Source organism: Brachyistius frenatus, unplaced genomic scaffold, assembly GCF_029030835.1.
Source record: "Brachyistius frenatus isolate BFR_SWC_R1_liver_20210118 unplaced genomic scaffold, ASM2903083v1 Contig_29, whole genome shotgun sequence".
NCBI lineage: Eukaryota > Metazoa > Chordata > Actinopteri > Embiotocidae > Brachyistius > Brachyistius frenatus.
The window spans coordinates 2,758,974-2,780,599 of record NW_027210628.1 but is presented as its reverse complement, the minus strand read 5'-3'; the positions used below and the strand labels follow the sequence as shown (position 1 = coordinate 2,780,599).

General features: G+C 45.4%; 1 protein-coding gene across 5 annotated transcripts in view; it reads right to left on the bottom strand.

Moving 5' to 3' along the window:
* Positions 1–1,260: 1,260 nt before the first annotated feature.
* The window catches only part of dab1a (DAB adaptor protein 1a), a 215,744-nt gene continuing 195,378 nt past the window's right edge, over positions 1,261–21,626 (bottom strand). For 3 of the 5 annotated variants that reach the window (XM_069699157.1, XM_069699158.1, XM_069699155.1), the window contains 11 exons: positions 19,177–19,296; positions 18,677–18,715; positions 18,182–18,244; positions 16,797–16,850; positions 10,873–10,935; positions 10,670–10,766; positions 9,414–9,820; positions 8,756–8,951; positions 8,527–8,675; positions 6,962–7,058; positions 1,261–3,450 (listed from right to left, as the gene is read on the bottom strand). In XM_069699157.1, the coding sequence (XP_069555258.1) occupies positions 6,978–7,058; positions 8,527–8,675; positions 8,756–8,951; positions 9,414–9,820; positions 10,670–10,766; positions 10,873–10,935; positions 16,797–16,850; positions 18,182–18,244; positions 18,677–18,715; positions 19,177–19,296 (1,269 nt within the window). In that variant the 3' untranslated portion in view covers positions 1,261–3,450; positions 6,962–6,977. The remainder of the gene's footprint in view (positions 3,451–6,961; positions 7,059–8,526; positions 8,676–8,755; positions 8,952–9,413; positions 9,821–10,669; positions 10,767–10,872; positions 10,936–16,796; positions 16,851–18,181; positions 18,245–18,676; positions 18,716–19,176; positions 19,297–21,626) is intronic. The other 2 variants (XM_069699159.1, XM_069699160.1) reach the window with 2 other exon arrangements.

The window sequence follows — 21,626 nt, the reverse complement described above, 5'->3', positions numbered from 1 at the left end:
TCAAGGTAAACATAGAGGAAAAGGAAATAAAAGAGGCCAGGCAACATTCCAGGTTTGTTACACAGAATACAACTATTTAACTAGGCATTTATAATATGACCCAGATACAGTAAGTATGCTACAGACAGGCCTTCATAAAACTGTTTGGAAAGATATTTAGTCATATTCTGCCAAACAGAGCTCAGACTGACAGGTGTGACTCAAGAGGCCTCAGAGGTGGCTGCTCTTCACTGACTTCTCAGGGTAAGCTAATCAAATATATTTCCACATATCTGGTCTGTGAAGAGAAACACAAGTAAAAACATGTAAACCAGATGTGAGATCAAATTCATAATTGCCTCTGATTCAGTTCACCCAAACTGCAAAACGACATGATTTTCCCCCTTTTCCTGAGTTGTGGGGATCAATTAGATATTTCTATCATTGCCTCAATAAAACAGAGGTGCACACAGTCTTAAAAAAATGCATTAAAGTGGTCAAACTACCGCTCGTCTTTCACTGCAGTATGCAGCTTATCCTGGACAATTCACAGATGTCGCTGTTGACAGCTCTAACAGACGAAACAGTCCCAAAGAAAAGCGCTGACAGTGAACTTTGTGGATTATGCACTAACTGAGACATTGTTTTTGTGAAGATGTATGCTGTCAAGTGTAATTTCTCAATGCTTTAATCAATAACAACAAAATTCCATTCACCTCCAAAGTTTATGGGTGAGATGAGTGAGTCAAATAATTGACACATCAAATTGAAACTAAGTGCATGGCCAGATAACACCAAGGGTGACCGAGAATATTTTGTGTGACTTGGGTGAACTGGGACATTTAAAATCTGCAAGTTTCAGTTTGTCTTGTGTGACATTGAATTGAAAAGTGTGTTCAAAGTTGGTTTCCCTGGGCAGGAGGGGAGAAGCAGCAGTGAGCAGTGAGAGCGAGCAGGCTGGAGCTCTTGTTTTGTGGTTGCTTGCTAATAAAGCTTATGACAGTCTGCATTAGAGGCTGCATGGGAAGCCGAGTGTGACAGGTCATTAAAGTAGTGTTAAATTACAGCAAAATACTGGGGCACTTGCTTTACACTAACTAAAGACACACTGGAGGTCACCTCTGCCAGGCACACCCCATTAGGCTCACTCTCTTACTCACACACAAACACGCACGCACGCACGCACACACACACACACACACACACACACACACACACACACACACACACACACACACACACACACACACACACACACACACACACACAAAGACAGACTCAGTCATTTGGGATGTGTTTATTTGTAACAGTAATACATGGTGGAATACGTAAATCAAAAGAGAACCAAAAAAAAAATCATCTAAAAACCCACTGTAGAGAATGTCATATTCATAAAGATAAAAATAATGTGTCAATTTACATTAAGAAACTGTTAGCTGAGGTAAAGTTAAAATAGGTCTAGAAATGTTATGCACTCAAACAGCAACGTTTCCCTTTTTATTCAACTTCTTTGCTCATCTTCTAGTTGTCAGAGTTTTTAAGTTAATCAACGTCATAGTCCAAAAGAGTTCTCAAGTGACATGGGGGACTCTGGCCATAAAATAGGGAGTCATTGGCATCACAGTTGATGTAGTTGTAGCAGAGGATGCTGCGGTCCACAGCAGCAGTTTGGCACCTGACAGACCGACTGACAGGCAGACAGACAGACGGGCAGACAGACGGGCAAAGCGTCACGGTTAAAGGCTCGTCTGAGGGGGAGAGGATGGAGGAGAGCAGCAGCCTGATGGGCTACAGTGAGTGAAAGCGTGTCTGCTGCCTGCAACATGTAGTACAGAGGTTTTAGGCAACATAAACCGTAGAAGCTGCATCTGAGACGCAAAAATAACGTGTGGCGATGAGACAAAGAGGAGCATGGTGCAACGTTTGGAGCTGGAAACAGGGTTAGTAAGTGAGGCCCACAACATCCATGCACAAGAAGACAGTATCAGCGGCAGAAAGAGACAAACGAGAAGGAGAAAACAGGAAAAAGAAAACATATGTTGCTATTGCTTGGGTTAACATCAAGAGTTTGCATAACTGAAGCCTTCCTATTTTATGGCACAGAAGTCCGAGTGGACAAAATGGTTGTTGTTATCATTATTTACAAAATGAGTTTGGCAAACCAACGATCAGATGCCTTAAAGCCATGTTGACTCTATAACTCCTATAGAGTTGACCCCAGCGGCTTGATTGACTTATAAAATAAAAATTCCATTTTTCAATTTGTTCTTTTTTTTTGTTTTAAATCAGTATTGTACAAAAGCTATAGAGAATGAACAGTTCGATCACAGAATCTGTTGAACTTGCCACACTTCCCTCTCAGGGTCACTTCCTCAGCATGTCTGGTCCTCTGGCCTCATAATGAGTCTGCCTGCGAGGAGAGACTTTTGGCAATCTACTGTGTGTATGTATGTTGGAGAAGGTGGGACATGACTGTGTGTGTGTGTGTGTGTGTGTGTGTGAGGGCTGACTGCTGTGTGCAAAGTATGTGTGTCGTTGGTGTGTGAGTAGCTCCCAGAGAGTCTGTTTCTGCATAGTGATCCAGCAGACACTCACAAGAAAATGGGGAGAGAACGCTGGACGCAACCAACTAATCAGAAGCAGTGATCCCCGGTAACGGGCCGTCCCCAATTGGCCTGTTAAGAGTCTAGCTCCTCCTGTGTGATCTCCTCGCTACAGATGCAGATTCTGTCCGTTAAAACGAAACATGATCATTCTAATCCCGATGAGCATACGTGTGTGTGTGTGCGTGTGTGTGTGTGTGCGTGTGTGTGTGTGTGTGTGTGTGTCAGAGACAGGGAGGCACTGCTTGACTCAGTCCCTTCTTGGCAGCACAGTCTCTGGCCAGACACGGGAGGCAGAGGAAAGAGAGCAAAAGGAGTAAGGAGGGGGGAAAGGAGGGAAGAAGGGGAGGAGCAGGTTATGTCTGTAAGGCTGGGTGTGAGTTGCCACTGGGAGAAGAGAGGTGAGGAGAAGACAGCGCAGTGGAGGGAGAACTGGATCCGTCTCAGTGATTGATATCCCTCCTGCCTGGAGTAAATGACCGAGAGAGCTCTCGCCTCTCAGGAGGAGGAAAGACTGCAGAGAGGAGGAGGAGGAGGAGGAGGAGGAAGACAGTGAGAGTGTGGATGCTCCTCCTGGGAAGTTGTTAGCAGGAGGAGAAGAAGAAGAAGGGCTTGGCCGGGCGGGGATGTGTCAGACATACTGTACACACTCACTCTCTCTCTCACACACACACACACACACACACACACACACACACACACACACACACACACACACACACACACACACACACACACACACACACACACACACACAGAGGTTAAGGGATCTCCTCCTGTTCTCTCAGTGCTGGTCAGGTCTGTCGTCCTGTGTGTCTCTTTATTTCTTCCCTTTGTTGATCTTGGCGTAGAGAGGGTCCTTCCCCTTCTGTGGACGACAGAGGAAAACATCAGCAACTTCCAACATTATTTACTTTTCATACTTCTGTCTGTATTATTAATGTGTGGCCTCTGTCGTTCATCTGAATGTTACATATACAAAGGAAGGGCCTGTATTTATGATTCATTCTCTCAACTGACTAAACAAAGTATCACCGACCTGCAAGCCCCGACAAGTCCGATCCAGAGCTGCAGTGGTTTGCTAGTTCCTGTACCTAACATCACCACCAGGTGGCAGTAGCACACTACACTGAAGGAGACGTCCAGTCGGCTCTCCTCTCCTCGCCCCTTCAGAGCTCTCGGAAAAATTCACTGCTCACTCTCCAAAACCTTTTTCATGTGTGTGTGTGAGTGAGTTATTATTTCGGAGTGTGTCATTGTGCATGCACATGCATATTCCCTCCCGCTCCGGGCTCCCTCCAGGACCAGTATGAATCAGAGGTATAAACTAACGCCTTGAAAGACCAGTTATGAGTCATCATGACTGTATTTCTCTCCAGCTGAGCCAGAGGACAACAGCGGATGATGGAACACCCTGCAGTCAGAGCACCAAGCCTGCTGCAGTCGCTCACAATGGGGCCGTTATTATCGTACACATAATTACAGCCAGCCACTCAATCTGCCATGCAGACAACTTGATTGGAGACTGGCTTATTATATTCTGGAAGGATTCCACATGCAGATACGTGCGGCCGGAGTTTGGGGTCGACCCGTACACATACAGTGCATGATATAATCTGATGAAACCTGACCAGAGGACGTGAGCGGACAGATGGAGAGAAATATCTGCTGATGCTTGAAAAGGCGAGACACTCACAAGGCCAAAAAGTAAATGATGAGATCGTCATCAGATACAGCAAAGTCAGCTGCTGCTGAGTGCTACGTTCCATTCATACTAAATGAAAGGAACATAACTGCACAAACTGAGGCGCACACAACAATTTGAGAGAGTTCATTTGACAAAACATTCATGATCATTCTGAGTTGAACAATGACTCCAGATTTTTCAGTACGTCATGTTGGTCTCTGGATAATTGCCATGGCTATTTCGGTATTTTTGACATTATATGAACAAAGCTATTCATCAATGAATGAAGATAAACTGCAGGGCACTCAAAATAATGGCTACTTGCGGCCTTTCTGCCGCTGATGTTCAAAGTTGGGAAATGTCTGCAGTCTCTTGGTTGGTTGTGGCTAAAAAAAAAGCAGACTATAAAAACAAATTTGAACAAATAGAGAAAGATTTTGTTCATATACCTGCAGCTGTTTCATGGCCTACAGTGGTACCTTTGAGGTCAAAGGGATACATGTTCCAAAAACTGCTCCTCACTCAAAACCCCACCAAAACCTCAGTTGTTGCAAACCTGCGACGGTTCTCATCTAAAAGGCAAACTGGGGTTGAGGTTGGAAGGGCGGCTTTAGCTGTGGCTTCGCACTCTGGCATACAGAGCTGTAACCGTAGGGCCAGCCAAGGCCAGACAGTCAGCAGAAAGTACCTGCCAGCAGCCCTGAGAGAGGTGACAAAGAGGCTGAGACAAGCAGTGACAGCAAGCACACACTGTTCAACCAATGCACCAGAGTAGCAGCCCGGCGGTGTCACCCTGCATCATCTAACCAGCTCTGCCAACCGCGGGCCGCTTCAGCTCCATCAACCCCGACCGGGAGAGAGGAGACGTGCCTCGGTGGAGGAATGAGTGATGTGCTGGCGTGGCACCAGCCCGAAGGCCAAAATAACGGGCCTGGCCGCTACATATGTGGATATTTGTGTGCACGCGTGTGAGCGGCCGGCCCTGGGCAGAGGGGGGAGGGAGGGAGGGAGCAATGTGAGCCTGCTCAGTGAACCGTGGAAGCAGGCCATTTCACGGCTGAGACTCGGGAGCGTTCGCTGGACATGATGAGATCACTCCAGAAAAAACACTTACACTCCCACCAGCCTGAACACATGTCTGTCAGAGACACACTGTGGGATGGGGGAGGACGGGACAGGCAGTCATGGCCAGCAGCAAACACACGCACACACATATTTTTGGCTCCAATACGAGCACAGGTGGCGACAGTATCGATCACAGGTGTGCTTGTCTGGGGGATAACTGGCCCTACTGCACAGGTGTGTGTGTGTGTGTGTGTGTGTGTGTGTGTGTGTGTGTGTGTGTGTGTGTGTGTGTGTGTGTGTGTGTGTGTGTGTGTGTGTGTGTGTGTGTGTGTGTGTGTGTGTGTGTTTGGGAAGATGTCTAAAGTCGATGTGATTGAGCAAGTAAACACCATATGGGAGCAGCGTCATTGGACCAGGACCAAAGCAGTCCACTTTCTACAGAGGAGAGACTCGGAGCTTCTGGCCATAACAGTTCATTTCTAGCCAGAATCCCTCCTTCAGCCCGCTCTCCCACTTAAGGCCCGCATCCACCTGCTGCCCTGCGGCTTTCAGAGCGGCTGAATGAGGACGCGGGCCAACAGGGAAGGGAGGCTGCTCAGTCAACCCTCCTCCTCTCCTGGAGTGGGCAAGGACTTGAAGGCTTCTTGGGTTTTTAATTAATGCCAATTATATCGGGGCAGTCATTAATCTTGGCACCCCAGTATTAGCCGATGAAAACAAAACCATTACATTTTTCCCTGTGTGAGTGCCAGCAGCTATCATTAAGGAGCCACAGTCGGGAATTATGTGGGTGAGGATAACGGGTAGGGAGGCAGGGATGAAAACGCCTCTCCTCTTTAATGTGTGTGTTTGTATGTGTGTCTCATTGAACAGCCAAACTGCATGTTGACATGCCTCTAAAAAGAAAGTTGTGAATTTGACTGCAGAGCAAAAAGTGTAAAAAACACACACACCATTAGTTGCTACTTGTCTCCATCACTTTGATCACTTTCCAATAATGCACATACCATACGTTTCATTACATATATATAATGCATAAAATGTCAGCACGCATTGTGTTTATATTAAGCAAAACGTCTAAGATCAGCATATTGCATACAAATCCCAGAAGACATCCTGCTCACTGAAGTGCACAGCTTCTGATTGGCTGTCACACACGATTGAATATCCGAGTGAGATGTGTGCTATTTAGGGAACCGGGTGTGATTTAGGGGCACGTCACAATGATAGGACAAGATGAGATCACTATGGCCACGGTGGTGATGAAGTCATCACACATTGTTTAAAAAAGAAGTCACACATGCAACATCCCTTCATAAACAACTGATACTTACAAAATCTGGTGCTGATGCTGACAACAAAAATGAAAAGAGCAAATATTCATCAATGTACGATCATTCACATGATGGCATTCAAACTCAGTCACACACGCCGTCTTTTGAGCATGCATGAAGGACGCAAGAAAATGAGACCAAAGACACAACAGAAAAAGGAAAAGATGAAAAAACAGATGCAGCCCGAGGAGAGTTGAGGCAGACTGATGTAAGTGTGAGGTACAACAGTCCATCAGAGGAACAGATAGATGCAGAGAGGTGAAGGGGGAGGAGGGGGAGGTATCCATACCTACCCTGCCCTGCTGCTATCTAGCTCCCAGCCTCTGGACTGGCCTGGTCTGGGCTGGGCTCTGCTGTCTCACTGGGGCAGGGCGACCCAGAACCACACGCCTAAAGAGGGTGTAGACGGGGAGGGAAGAAGAGAAAAGGGGCGGAGAGGAAACGAGTAGACGAGAAGGAGATAAGAGGGGAAAGCAGACAAAGAAGAGTAAATCTGAAGGAAGGAGTGCAGGATTGGTAAATACTACAAGAACAGAGAAAACAGGAAGCGAAGAGTAAAGGTGTCAATACTGTGAAGGAGAAATACGGACACTCGTGAGAGACCACAGCCTGTCTGACTCCTCACAAACATCGTTGCAAAGACACGCACGTAAAACACACACTCATGCATGCACTCATTTACAGCGGTCTATCATGAAAGCATCTGCAGACTTCGTTCTATTGATCCACTGCTTTTTTTTACTAAAACACTTCTGCTTTTTTCCACCTCACCCCACATAGAGTGGGAGGCTGTTATTCTGTCGTCGCTCCATCTTTCCCGTCCTAACTCTCTTTCTTTGTAACCTTTCCGCCGCACTCACTCAGTGCCGCCACCAGCCCGCATTTCTTTTTGGGTTGTGTAAAGCTTCTCTGTGTGTTATTCAGGCCTGGTGACATTTTCAGTGTGAAAGTCCTCTATTTTTTTTTTTTTTTTTTCAATAATAGCTGGATTGGAGGCATAAAACTAATGTTTCACGCCCGGGGAGTGGAGAGCAAGAGAGAGGAGAGAGACGCAGGCATGAAAGAAACACAAAAAACAGAGCGAGAGGAAGAAAAAGGGCAGCGAAAGTACCAGAAAAGTCTTGTTTCTCCGAAGGTCACAGATTCTACAAGGACTTTGGTCAAAGACGAAGGGAGTTTGTCTCCTTAAAAATCTGTCTTTATTCTCTCATCTCTCCTCAGTTTCTCTCTCTTTCTCTTAAGGTGCTGCAGGTAAAATAAATATTAATTGCACCTGGAAGAAGAATTGGAGCACGATGCCTCCTTTATCTCACCACAGATGAGTCTGTCCACATAGAAGTAGTGATGCATGGACGCTACCTGGCTGGCATTAATAACAGCTTAATGATGTCTCTGACAATTCCACAAGCTAATTTAACGCTGAGTTGACCACACACACACACACACGCACGACGCGCGCACGCGCGCACACACGCACACACACACACACACACACACACACACACACACACACACACACACACACACACACACACACACACACACACACACACACACACACACACACACACACACCGAAACTCCATTCTCATGCATGCTACTGCTCATGTTCCCACAATAACACACACTTGACATTTTCACACGCACTAATACAAACACAAACACAAAAACACACACACACTGAGGGACACAACCGCATCGGCCTCCTAATCAGCCGGAGTGATTACCTGGCCCGCCAAAACCGCTACACAGGCCATTTATCAGCAGATCTCAACACGCTGCGCAGGTTAAAGCAGCATAAGTGGTGACTTATTAAAGGCGCACACACACACTTCTAACATCCTCACACACTACTTACAGCGTCTTCCTCTCCACTGCGACTTGGACTGCCCTCCGCCTCCCCGAACGAGTCGTCCGTTGGGGGGTCTGTGGCGTCGGTGGGGGGGTCGCTGACGTGAGAGGCCGAGGACTTGGAGGGAGAGCTCTGCCTGGGAGCCGGGGTGGGCGCTGCAAGGGGAAGGACAGATGAATGAGACGTAGATACAGACTGGGTGGTGGGATGAGGCGGGCGTGGGTGGAGTGCTCACGGGAGTTGGTGGATGGTGTCGTGGAGGTGACCGGTGTCAGATTCATTTGAGAAATGTCAAAGTCGTCACAGTCGTCCGTGTCCTGGGCGGTGCCCACACGGCTGAAGTAAGTGCTGAATGCCTCTGAGGTTCCTGCTAAGCCGGGCTGATCAGCCTTCTTCAACGGCATGGCCGGAGGCTTCGCCAGCTGGAAATCCTGAAGGAAGGGCAAGTCAACATTAAAACTGGGCACCTAAATTTAGACACTTTCATCATGGTACACCCTAAAATTTAACAAAGATCCCCAGATCAACAGGGCTAAAATATACAGGTACAACCCTCCAGATTCCAATGTGAGAAAATATGAATGTTTAATCACACTTTAATTAAATCACACTGATACATTTAAGTTGTTTTAATTGTTATGATGAGACTTATTTTAGTCTTTGTCAACCAAGTATTGTTAGCTCCCTGCTCTTTAAGATTAAAACATTTAAAAAAGAGTAAACATGCCAAGCAAGATTCACCACAGAGGACAAACTCATATTTAATCGTTTGCAGTTTTGTATGGCCCAGTTTCGAAACAGAAACACCCCATAGACTGTGGACAAGACCGTAGCGATCTTAGTAGATTCCAGAATTCTGTCCTGAGCATAATTCTTATTCATCAGCTCCCCACCTTGAACAACTCCTTGCCGATCTTCTTCGCCCGCTCCCCGTGCTGCGGACTCGACGACGCTGAAGGGGAGGGAGCTGAAGCGCTGGCTCCGGCGCCTGAGTGGCTCTCGCCAGCCGGAGTCACAGTCGTGACGGGGGTGAGAGTCTGGAACATGGCGGCTGGCAGGGTGCCCACGGGCTGGGCAGGGAGGTAGGCTGTCGGGGGGAAGGCTCCAGCTGCCATGGCGGCCCACTGCTGCTGGGTGGCAGGGAAGATGTTGGCTTGGCCCCAGATGAGAGGCTGGCCGCCTGGCAGCACCTGAGCTACCGGGCCGAGAGGGGACTGGACCCCGAAGGCCAGCGGTGTCTGGGTGGCGAACGCCTGCTGGGACCAGTGGCCAGGAGGTACGGCTCCCATCGTCACATAACCTGGTCAGGAATAGTTAGAGACCAGTAAAAACAGCAAAGATCAATAATACAGGAAAGAAAGAGGACGTGATTCGAACAGCCATAGTGCATACGTTGCTTTTCTTCCACACGCAGATAATAACACATGCATCACCAGAGAGTGCTGCCCTACTTCTGCCTGCAGCTACTGCGGTGGCTCTTAATGGTCATGGTGAACTATCATAATTACCTCCAGAATGAGGCAGAGTCATTATAAGAAGGCAGAGCTCAACACACACTCATTAAAATCACTCTAACTCATCAGTAGAAGCTTGTTCTATTACACACTAGCTGCTCCCCTGTCTCTGGTCTCCGGTTGTCACCTACAGGGGAGAAAGGTGACATTAAACCTTGGCAGCTCTGACATATCCACACAGAGAGGAGACAAACAGAGGTGAGGAGGGAAGTAAATAATGAGATGCAGGAAAATTATGAAGTACACAGCGATGTCTAAATCACAGCGGCCTGTGCATACCAAGGAGCCTTCCCTGCAATCATCTCAGCATGTTTTATAACTTTCCTCTGACCGCCACAGTTGCCTCAACCACAGGTAAATCAGCAGCATCTGAGGTAGCAAGCTAATAATGCATTTCATATTCAACACACAACCAACACCACCTTTTCTCCTCTTTCCCCTCATCTACATTTCAATTCTATTCCGTCTCTCTCTATTTATCTCACCTCCCCTCTCTTCCTCGCTCTCCTCCTCTGTCCTCTCAATCCTCTGACTTCCCCTCTCTTTCCTCGACTCCCTCTGACCCGCTGCGTTTGTTTTCCCCCCTTTTGCTTGTAGCGGTGGTGTATTTAAGCAGAGAGTGAACAAGGTCTTACCTGAGGGCACAGACGCAGGATTGAAAGGAGCAAACAGTTCCGTGGGAGGCTGCAGGCCCTGCGAGGGGTCAAGGGTGTTGGCTGGAGAGGCGGGGGTCTGTGGTTGGAGGTCAGGTTGAAAACAAGGAGACAGCTCGCTGGAAATGCCGATTTTATTTTATAAAATGTAAATCACAAACTGTGTATGTACGACAGCTACTCACTGATGGAGAGGTGATGTCAGGAGGCGTCGACATGTCTCCGAAAATCTCTAATTGGTTGATATTCTGAGAATCAAAGGGAAAGGATACGCTCTCAGTCAGGCACATAAGGCTGCACGGCTCAGACGGTGTACAATTTGTGAAGCGGTTTACATTCCAGCGCGACATGCACCACACACTGCATGCAATACGACACGAGCTTGGACCTACCTGAGCACTGTGGCAGCGACAGACGAGGTAACAGTGGGGTGAGGAGAGATGGGATAATGAGATGAAATGGTTGACTATCATGATTATACCTACCAAGAGTTAGCATAATCTTTGTCATCTGCTTCACATAGAGATGCTCTCCATCAGCTGATCTAAAAGCAGACTACCACACCCCATAGCATCATTACTGTACCAGCGTCTCCTCCTGGACAAGTCATTAGTGTTTCCCTCTTGTAGGAGAAGATGTGTGGGGTGTCTCAGAGGGAATAGCTATCAAAGACAGCAGCCTTTCTATTTGATCTGAATTTGTTCTGTTTCCTTTCACAGTCTCCTCATAATCCTTCTCCTCAGTATTTCCTTCTTTTTTTGTACATTAATAATATCTTTAGGCCGGTGGCAAGTGAAGGAAACTCTATTTTTAGTTGAGAAAAGAATTTAAGCCTTGAATACTTGGTCTGAGATTTGCATAAATCATGGATGCAGATAATTTCTTTAGAGATAATGAATGTTCTTAGAATATCTCCCCTTTCGTTCACTCTCTTAGGTCACACATAGACTACGAAGTTCTTTTCACATCTATCAGAAAATGGATCTGTGAGCATGGTGTTTTACAGTAAGGGGTCTGCATTGGGATGTTAGTTCTCTTACAGAGAGGGGAGGGGGATGGGAAGCTGTAATATGTACTATTGTTACTGCAGATACCAGCGTATCAGACAAAAATCAACTATACAAGATAAGCTAGATATCCAAGATATGCAAAATGGTGCATCCACAAGGACTGATAACAGAATGTCCATGGGATTAAATTCACAAAATACATCCTAAGAAATGCTCTTCTCAACCTAAAATACAATAAATTCCCACTGTTTTTTTTTTTGTTTAATGTTGTGGCACTGAACACTCTGAGTCAATGACACAGAGCCTCTGCTAATGTTCTTCAAACAGAAACCACCGGTACAGGAAACATGGCCCTGCAGCGAGTGTTCAAACACGACAGGAAGTTGGACATTTATAGACTTTCTGTCCATTTTTAGTTCACTCGATTCAATATTCTTTACGTGTGGGGCGGCGGGGGGCTGAGGTCAGTTTGCTGTGATTATCAGAGTGCTATGAATGCTTTATTAATGTGCTGCGAGGAACTCGACCAGTGTGTCCGCCGGCGAGATGACCGACGCTGTCTGCTAACCCCCCTGACCCCCAGCAGTTCCCCGACACACTCTGACCTTTATGTCCACTCCGTCCTTGATGGAACTCTGCTCGCCGTCTAATGGAGAGTTTTTCCCTCTACTCTACTGGCTCGTCCTCCCTCTTTCACATTTTACAAATGTAGGTGTAAATGCACGGCTGCACCCATTGGGTGCTCGACATTACCCTGGCCCGGACTTGGTTACTATGGCAACAGCAAAGTTTCATGTTTTATTCATGGGTGACAGGGGTCAAGAGTTGGGGTTTCTTACGACCAGAGAAGAACAAAACAGACAAGGAAGCCATGAAGTAGTTCATGAGGGCTGATCGCTAACCCTTACAACAGTGTGTTCCTTACTCAAAAATACTGAAAAACCTTCAAACTTTGAACACTGTATTAGTCTGAACCACAACAACAACAATAATACTTTGCTGTATGTTTGTATAGCACCTTACCTGAGTCATCATTTCCATTTCCAGGTCTAAGTCTATCAGATCTGGCACTGCCTGACGCTGCTGCTGCGGCTGACGAAGCTGCTGAGTTTGTTCTTGTTGGAGGGGCTGATCATGAGAATGATGAAGTTTATGATGATGGTGGGGGGTGTTTTGATGTCCACTCTGCAATCACAACCCCAGTGTTAGATGGCAGGTGGGATGAAAATGTTTTCACACACAAACCTGTTAGTCACTTCTCACATTCAGAGAGGAAGAGGGCGAGGCAGAAGGGAGTGAGGTGAAATGAGGCTTTTTAAATATGAAGGCTGCAGGTGTTTACACACACACACACACACACACACACACACACACACACACACACACACACACACACACACACACACACACACACACACACACACACACACACACACACACACACACACACACACACACACTCAGAGCACGGTTTTTCTTCCCAGACGTAGAGACCAAGTGCAGATTTACAGAGGTTTAAAGATCATCCCTACCTTTAGTCTAAACTACAGCACTGAGCTGAGCTTTAAACCGCATTTGTGTTTCTGTAAAGCCTGCTCCCCTGTGTCAGGAACCACAGAGCAAGATAGAGAGGCAGGCAGAGCTGGATTAACTAACATGCCTTATGTGAGAGCAAAGGGAGCGAGTAGGTAACGTTATAGGAACAAAAACACCTGCCTTTTTGCCATAAAACCACTAACACAAGGAGAAAACACAGAAAAGAGTCATACCAGTATATTTCGAACTATCCTCTGTGGACAAATCTTACTGTACTAACAGGGTTTTTTTTCAGCTAGAGAACAACGATGACGCATTCTGCCGTTCCTTTCGCCAGTGCTGGCATGAAAACATCATGTGCAGATTAGTCTGGCAAAGTGAGAGTGCAGTGTTTGGTGCATGACAATATTACTGAGTGTATTATTTTCCTTGGATGAGAGCATGAGGTATGGTCATCATTAGCTGATACCAAAAAACAATAACAGTTTGCCCAATACTAATCAGTTCTGAGGGGAGTGCCCATTTTTCTACTGGATTTTTTTTAATTTTTTTATCTGAACATCTGAGTCGTTCATTTCAATCTAGCAGATGAAACACACTGATGTTGTTTTTTGGGGGGTGAGTGGGAATTTAAATTGATCTGTGTTAATTAATGATCCATGCAGTATGCGCAATCTTCCTCCCTAAAAGCTTCAGTCTGCTGCTGTCCGTTTTTCTGTCCCTGTCTCCCTGTCTTGCCCTGCCAATTATCGCTCTGTGCCCATTATACTCTCTTACCATCTCTTTGCCTGGCCCTTTATCTTTATCAGTGCAGCCGCCACCTATCAATTAGCTATCTCCAGGGAAACACTAATTACCTGTGCACATGTGTTCTGCATACAATTAACGCAGCCCCTTTAATTAACACCACCTTGCTGATCCCCTGCTGTGTGACTGATCACAGTGGCACACACCAACAAACCCTGCCGACCTGCCCAACGCACGCACGCACGCACACTTGAACTTATTTGCACAGTCAGTCACTCTTTCTCTCATGCACATGTAAAATATATATTTAAACCAGGAAGACAGAGCAATTAAGACCCAGATTGTCATATACAGTGAGTCCTTATCATATCATATCATATCATCAGATAACATAACATAACATATCATATCACATGAGAGTAATCCAGTGTTTGGCTGGTAGAAATGCGCTGACCTCTACATGTGGACTTTGAGGTAGTGTCAACACACTCTTTCGGGTCTTAAAGGGTCAAGGGCTCAGAAGATTGAAATGGCCCTGTGTGTGTGTGTGTGTGTGTGTGTGTGTGTGTGTGTGTGTGTGTGTGTGTGTGTGTGTGTGTGCGCGTGTGTGTGTGGTATTGATTCGCCATCATTTGAGAAGGTGACAGAGTAAACAACCGGAGAGACTGCTGCAGACAGGAGTTCACGTTTCTGCCAATGGGATCAAGTCATCTGAGGTGTGGCGTACGCACATACAACACTGATGTCACCTCACACTCCTGTCCACTGTTGAGAAGACAGTCAGCGTCTATTGCCAATGAAATAAACACTAAATCCACTATAAGTAACACCGGTCACACACCGGCTGCTGCCTCTGGTCACTCCTCAGGCAGTAAGTCTGCTCCTGACAACATCCTGCTGCCTGTATTCATGCATTATTTCAACAATGATAGTAACAGTGAAAGCCCTGTACTCACTCTATATAACCAAACTATATCCTAAATTAATAGGTTTATTGTTTTACAAATGTGTAGCAGTTCATTAACAAGTTAAACCAGGATTAAAATAGTATAGCTCTTCTACAATCAGTTAACTAGTGTTTAATTTTGCAGTTATTTTACCACCAGTTAGATATTTCTGAAGTTGTTTCTACTAAATATGAGACACTATATCTATCACACAATCCCCATTTCTACATGAACAACTAGGAGGCCCATGAACATCAGGAGTGTGCTCACATTTACAAAATGATGTGATGTCTGCGATATGACATTTACTGGAAAAGACCTGCTGTGACATCGAATTCAGTCCATCGAGACAGCAAGTGTGGCAGCAGTTCTCTACCCTTTTTAATGGCTAGATTTATTTTAAAATTGAATTAAAATAACTTCAAATTACTCCAGTAGTTGTTGGCCACAAAATAAATAAAAAATAAATCTATGATCGATTTATATTTCCATGATCCAAGGTTATATTTAGTCCCTCTGACTGACTGAAAAGAAGAGAAGACTTGGATTTGCATTATTCCAACCAGAATGGACGACTAGTCCAATTGGTTGCACAACAAGAGAGAAATATTGGATTTGTTCATGTTCAGACACCTGCCAACACAAAGGCAATCCAAATAACAGCATGTGTTGTGGGCTGGGTGAGGGGAGAACATAAATACTATGGTGTCTCTTAAGCTTCTTACCAAATCTGAGGATAATATGGAGGCAGAAGACTGCGAGACTGATTCCCAGCCTACCAAAATTCATGAAGTGGGATAGTGGCTGCCAGAGGTGGCATGGAGGAGTCCAGTTTTAGCGGTTTAAGGATAAAAGACCTACCACACGGAGGTGGTGGGCTCTGGGCAGACTGAAGGAACACACTGCTGCAGGATATAAATGTAAACATACAACTACGCAGACACACACACACACACACACACACACACACACACACACACACACACACACACACACACACACACACACACACACACACACACACACACACACACACACACACACACACACACACACACACACACACACATGCACATGACAGCAGCCTGATTACTGTGAGTGTGAAGATTTTAGCAGATTAAACCAGGCAGCAATATAAGTAGCACCTTTATAGATAGATAAAGAGGAGCTGAGTTATAGTGCAGGCTGACAGTGGCCAAGGTCATCTTTCATTATAACCACTGGCAGTGTGAGCCAGTAACAGGAGCTTAAAGATGTACCACACACACGTAGAGATACAGACTTTCATTGCAAACACGCATGAATAGGGTGAAAAACTGTTCAACGTCCTGAGATATAAAGGTAAAAATATGAGGCCATGCACCTTTATAGTCAGACATATAACTTCCATTGCAGCAGTCACAAAATGTGTTCAATGCAATCTGGGATATGGTCATGCAGGTATTTACTGGATTCAACGGTGGCTAACCACTGCCAGGCATGCTTCACTGAGCAAATCGACACATGACACACACATTCAAACACACACATTATCCCAGTTAAACCATAAGGAGCAGGCACCACGAGATCACGATGGGAAAGTGCACCAGTCACCACAGCTACAGCACAAGTAGCACGACAGCACAGCACAGCGCATATGAGGCACTGGATCCCAGCAAACCTCTCAGGGGGAGAATGAGACACACTGAATCACTGTATGCGAGATACGCTAAGAGGAAGTACAACCACTGCAGGGCTGTGAAATAGGAGGGCAGCGGAGGCTTTGCAGGTGAGTGATGATGGGTCGGCTGAGAGGTTTGTCTGAGAGGGGGAGGCAGGCTGAGGGAAAGGGGGGGTGGTCGGACACGGGCAAAACGCACGGTCACTCACTGGGTGTCGCTTTGGGACGTCATAGACCCCTTCCTTCTGCTGACTGGTGGGAACCTACACAATCGACCAATAGATTCAGAGAACAGCCGAGAGAGCCGGTGGAGGCTATGAAACTTTACACATCACTGCGACACACTGGGTGCCAACATAAAACCCTGAAACCTGACTCTACAGGGATCCTATCAGTCACTGGTAGAACATTTATGTGTGTGTGTGTGCAGGGATAATCAGAATTAAAATCTGTGGAGCAAGAACTCATCTACTAGGTTAATCAGTAGACTATCGGCCTCTCTCTCTCTCCTTAATAAAGAATGGATAAGGCTGCTTATCACACCCATAGACATGTAATAACTCAGATTGTCCCACACATTGTGACATGTAATATCTCTATGTCACACAGACAGATAGATTTGACAGTGTGTGTAATGAGAAGAAACAATGAGTTGCAGTGATTGAAAAATGCTGATATGTGTGAATCGTATGGTTTGGTTTCTCCTGCAGTGACACGAGGTTTGAAATCAAGTTTTATTCCTCCCCAGTCGGATGTGCTCTCATCAGACTGAGCGGTATATGAAAAAATAGCACTGATGAAAAATGTGGATATCTATCTAGCACAGCCTGTCCCATTCTTTCTCCTCCTTTCAATGCCTTGTTTACTTCTTTCACATGTTTATTTCCAGAATCTGCCATCTTTATTCATACATTAGTTCCTCTGTGGCTGGAGGCTGGCTGAGGCTCACGTTTCTTACGCCCGATGTGTGTGGAGGGGTGTTTGTTTGTATGTGTTTTTGTTTGTGTATGATTGTGCACGCGCCAGCACTCCCTCTATTTTCAATCCATTTTATTTAAAGATCAAACGAGAGGCTGGTGATTAATCTTTCTCTCCCCCTCTCGCTTTCTTTCATCTCCTCGGGAAAAGAGGGAGGGGAGGGTAGGCGAGGAAAGGAGAAGGGTCCGCCTTCCACACAGGCCAGGAATAACCTCCATATCCCCTCCGCGCACATCGTACCCTCCCCCTCTTCATCCCTCAGAGGTCTACCCACGTCTCCGAGGAGTACACCCACAGAAAGGCTCATATCCCGGAGGAGCTAGCGTTAGCTGTCAGGGCCCTCTGGAGGGTGTTGGCTGGTTGTATGGCCTGGTCTTTTACATCCTGTGTCTACATTTCATGTGTTAAAAACAGAAGCAATTAATTCTATAGAGCAGGCCACAATATACATGTACTTATCCCATTAAAGAGTAATGTAATTGTTACCGATTGGCCAGTAAAAAAAAGATTAAATCTCTGTAGCTTAAACGCCTTTAGGAACTCCAGCATCTTAAACACTATAACTCTAGTTTAAAGCTAAGTGAGACACAAGCAAACAAGATGAGCTTGTGAGTACCTGATAAATGCTCTCTTCTGATTGGTCACGGATGGGCTCGTGTCCCGCCTCAAACACAATGTACTACAACATCAGCAGCAGAGGGGAAAAGAGAGGAGGGAGAAAAAAGAGGCAGGAGGGAAATTGGAAGATAAAGAAATTAAGAGAAAAGTAGTGAAACTGCAGAGGTGATTAGTCAAACATCATTGTCAATAGGTTCTCATTAGAAAAGCAGTAGAAGAATAGATCTGTGACACACAGAGGAGACTTTAAGCTGCAAATAATACCCACAGCAACTGAGAAAAAGAAGATCAGCTAATCATGCACCCATGGCTACAGACCCATGAACACACAGATGTCAGTGTCTCCTACTGATGACTCTTTGTCCACATCTGCTATGACCACACTGTACCCAAACAGGAGCTGTCTCCCCACAGTGCACACAGAGAGAAGCAAGCTGACTGGCTAGAAAGGCAGCAGGGGACAGCAGTTTGACGTGATTGGTCGGAAAGTTACCTGGTAGACCGGGTCCTCTAGATCCTCCTCCAGTATTGTCTGCGGATGAGCAGCGGCAGGAGGGAGAGGGAGAGATCAAACCGGGGAGGACAGGGGAGCAGAGGGGAGAAGACAGAAGAGAGGGACGAGGCGGAGGGTTAAGCCGGTGGAGTAGAGAGAGTAGGCGGAAAGCACAGCAAGACATAGCAGCTTCCCAGCATTCAGATAATCATTTGGCAATCATCAGAGAGAGAGAGAGAGAGAGAGAGAGAGAGATAAAGAGAAATTAAACATGACAAAAAAACAGAAGAGACAGAACAGAGGGAGGTGAAATAAGCACAATGGGCAGATGGTGCCACTGATGAAACCTGAAAGTGGGTGCTCCGGATGTCATTCTTTGATGTTCTTTAAAGTCTTACCTGACTCGTCTGTCACGAGTTTCTCAGATGAAGCTTGTCATACGCATGGCACATGATTAAGGAAAGAGTAGCAAAACAGGAACAGAGCGTAGGTAAGCATACCTGGTAGACGGCCTGCTCACACTGCTTGTCTTTTTGGGCCTTCTTCTCCATCTCCTCTCTCTGCTTTATCTCGTAGATGAGCTGGAACAAGTCCCGCAGGTCCAGAATCACAGGCTCGGCCTAGGACGACACGGACACGTTATCCAGCCATTGACACAGAAACTAATAGGAACACAGCACCGATCAGAACCAGTGACTGTTTATTCTAGATATGAACCTGCCCTACTTCATCACAGGAGACCAAGACCTCATTCACTCTCATTTCAGAGAGAGCAGGGCATTGGCAGAGCAGCGTTCCTGAAGCAGAGGTTATCGGCCCAAAACATTTAATCTGGCGCAACGTTTGCTGAAACTCCCACACATCCCACACCCGGCCGCATCGGTGCATCAAATGTGAACAAGCGCATGTTTCTGTTCAATTACTTTGTAAAGTAAGCCAGAGACATAATCCTAATGTTTGGTTTGTCACATTCAAGATAAAAAAAAGACAAAGTGTCATCGCAATCATTTTGTAGATTTATAGTTGTAAAATAGTGTCTCATATTATTATAAACTGCTCAAGCCTTCAGTATTTAGGGATGTTTTATAGAAAGTGGACTTCCTGGATTATATTTCAACTTGCTATGTGTGACTACAGCAACCTGTCCGAGAGAACAGAACTCTTAAAATCTTAAAATCAGACAACTGATTTTTGGATGCGGTGTGATAATCCCCAAACAAAATGTCAGTCATGGAATATTTTTGTCCCCTAGTTTGTAAACTTTGCCGGAATGTATTATCAAAGGAAAAGACAAGCAAACAATATAATTATAATAGTTTGACTAAACTCTTTCTTTAAAGAAAACAATGCCCGGTGATCGGCTGTTTTCTGTGCCTCTGTGATTAGTTTAACACTGATTGATCTTGCAGTTGTAAAGACTTAACTCAATAAAATGAAAGTGCCAGACTTTACTGAATAAATAATGCTGGCTGTAATTGGAACCTGAAATCTAAGTCAGGTCACACCTGCACACAAAGAGACAGGCAAAGAGGCTGCACACACTTATCTGCACAATCACTCCTCCAGGGCTGGTTCAGACAGCAACAAGAGCAGATACTTGCCTCTCGTCTTACGTCGCACCACCTCTCTTGTCAGGAGAGCAAAAGTAGCAACAACAAACCAGTTAGATGACTCACAACTTATAACTACTGTCAAAGCACAACAGCCAAGAGTCTTATTGTACAATGTTGTTTCAGACCTAATCAATTATTTACTTGAACTGTGTGAAGTGCACCCGGAGTTCAGAGACTTGAACGCTGCCTTGCATAAAGCAGCGATATTTTAGCGTTGTCTCTCTGCGAGATGTCCTCGGCCTTATATTGCTCTTGACAGACACACTGGGGTAAACGGCCTCTTCTGCTGAGCCAAGTGAAACATATTGTCACTCTTTTCAAATTCAGATCCGCTTTGCATTTGACAAAATCTGCTTTAATCTCCATCTTCTCCTGCTGTCGCTCTTGCCTTTTTTTTTTTTCTTTTTTTTTCCCTTTTCCTCAATCAAAACTTTGAGGTAGGAGAAGCACACACTGAATTTTCAAAGTATAAATGCAAGAAATGTTGAGAATCAGCGGAGGAGTGGCCAGCTCATAGAACCACCGAGATGAGATAACCTCGGCTCAGCACTCTTGAATTCGTAGCCCGAGGCAACACTGACAAATGATTCTAACAAAAAGTAGTGATAAAGACTTCCACTGCAGACACACTGTTCTATTAAAATCTGCACTGATCAGGAGTTTAGGGTGGCGGACGACTCTCCAATCCAATTGAATATTAATGCAACAGATTCCGGCGTTGGTTATTGGCAAAATACCTCCAGGGTATTCCTGAATTTATTTCCTGGTACATTGAATTTCCCTGAACCCGTCTTGTCTAAAATAAATTCAGTTAGTGATTTCCTAAATTTCCCCACGACTTACTTTCAAACTTTCCTCCAGAGAATGTGTATGACTATACATCTCGGGAAAGAATATGAAATTACAACAATGATCACAGTAAAAAACAGGGAACATGAAAACAATCGAGCAGCTTGTACAGTATCTGTGACTCTGATAAGATGGATCCCTTCTTTTCCCTTCACTTTATTCATGCTGAATACAGAAACAAGTGTTTGTTCCCAGACACTTTGATTGGCAGATGTTTTACATAGTTAAAAATATATTTTGCAACTAAATCAGGTTGAACACACTGAAAGAAGTACTGTATCTGTGTTTGGATAGTTAACCTTGGGAATAAACGAGCCATTGACCAGCATCATACACCCACAATGTACATTTGAAAAATACCTTTCACGTGGCAAACTAGCTGTTTTCTCTAAATGTTAAAATGCATTAGGAGGGAACTTTTCCATTAGACATGACAAAGGAAGCTTTGTTCCTAAACACGAGGACATCACCATTAACAGAGAAAGGCT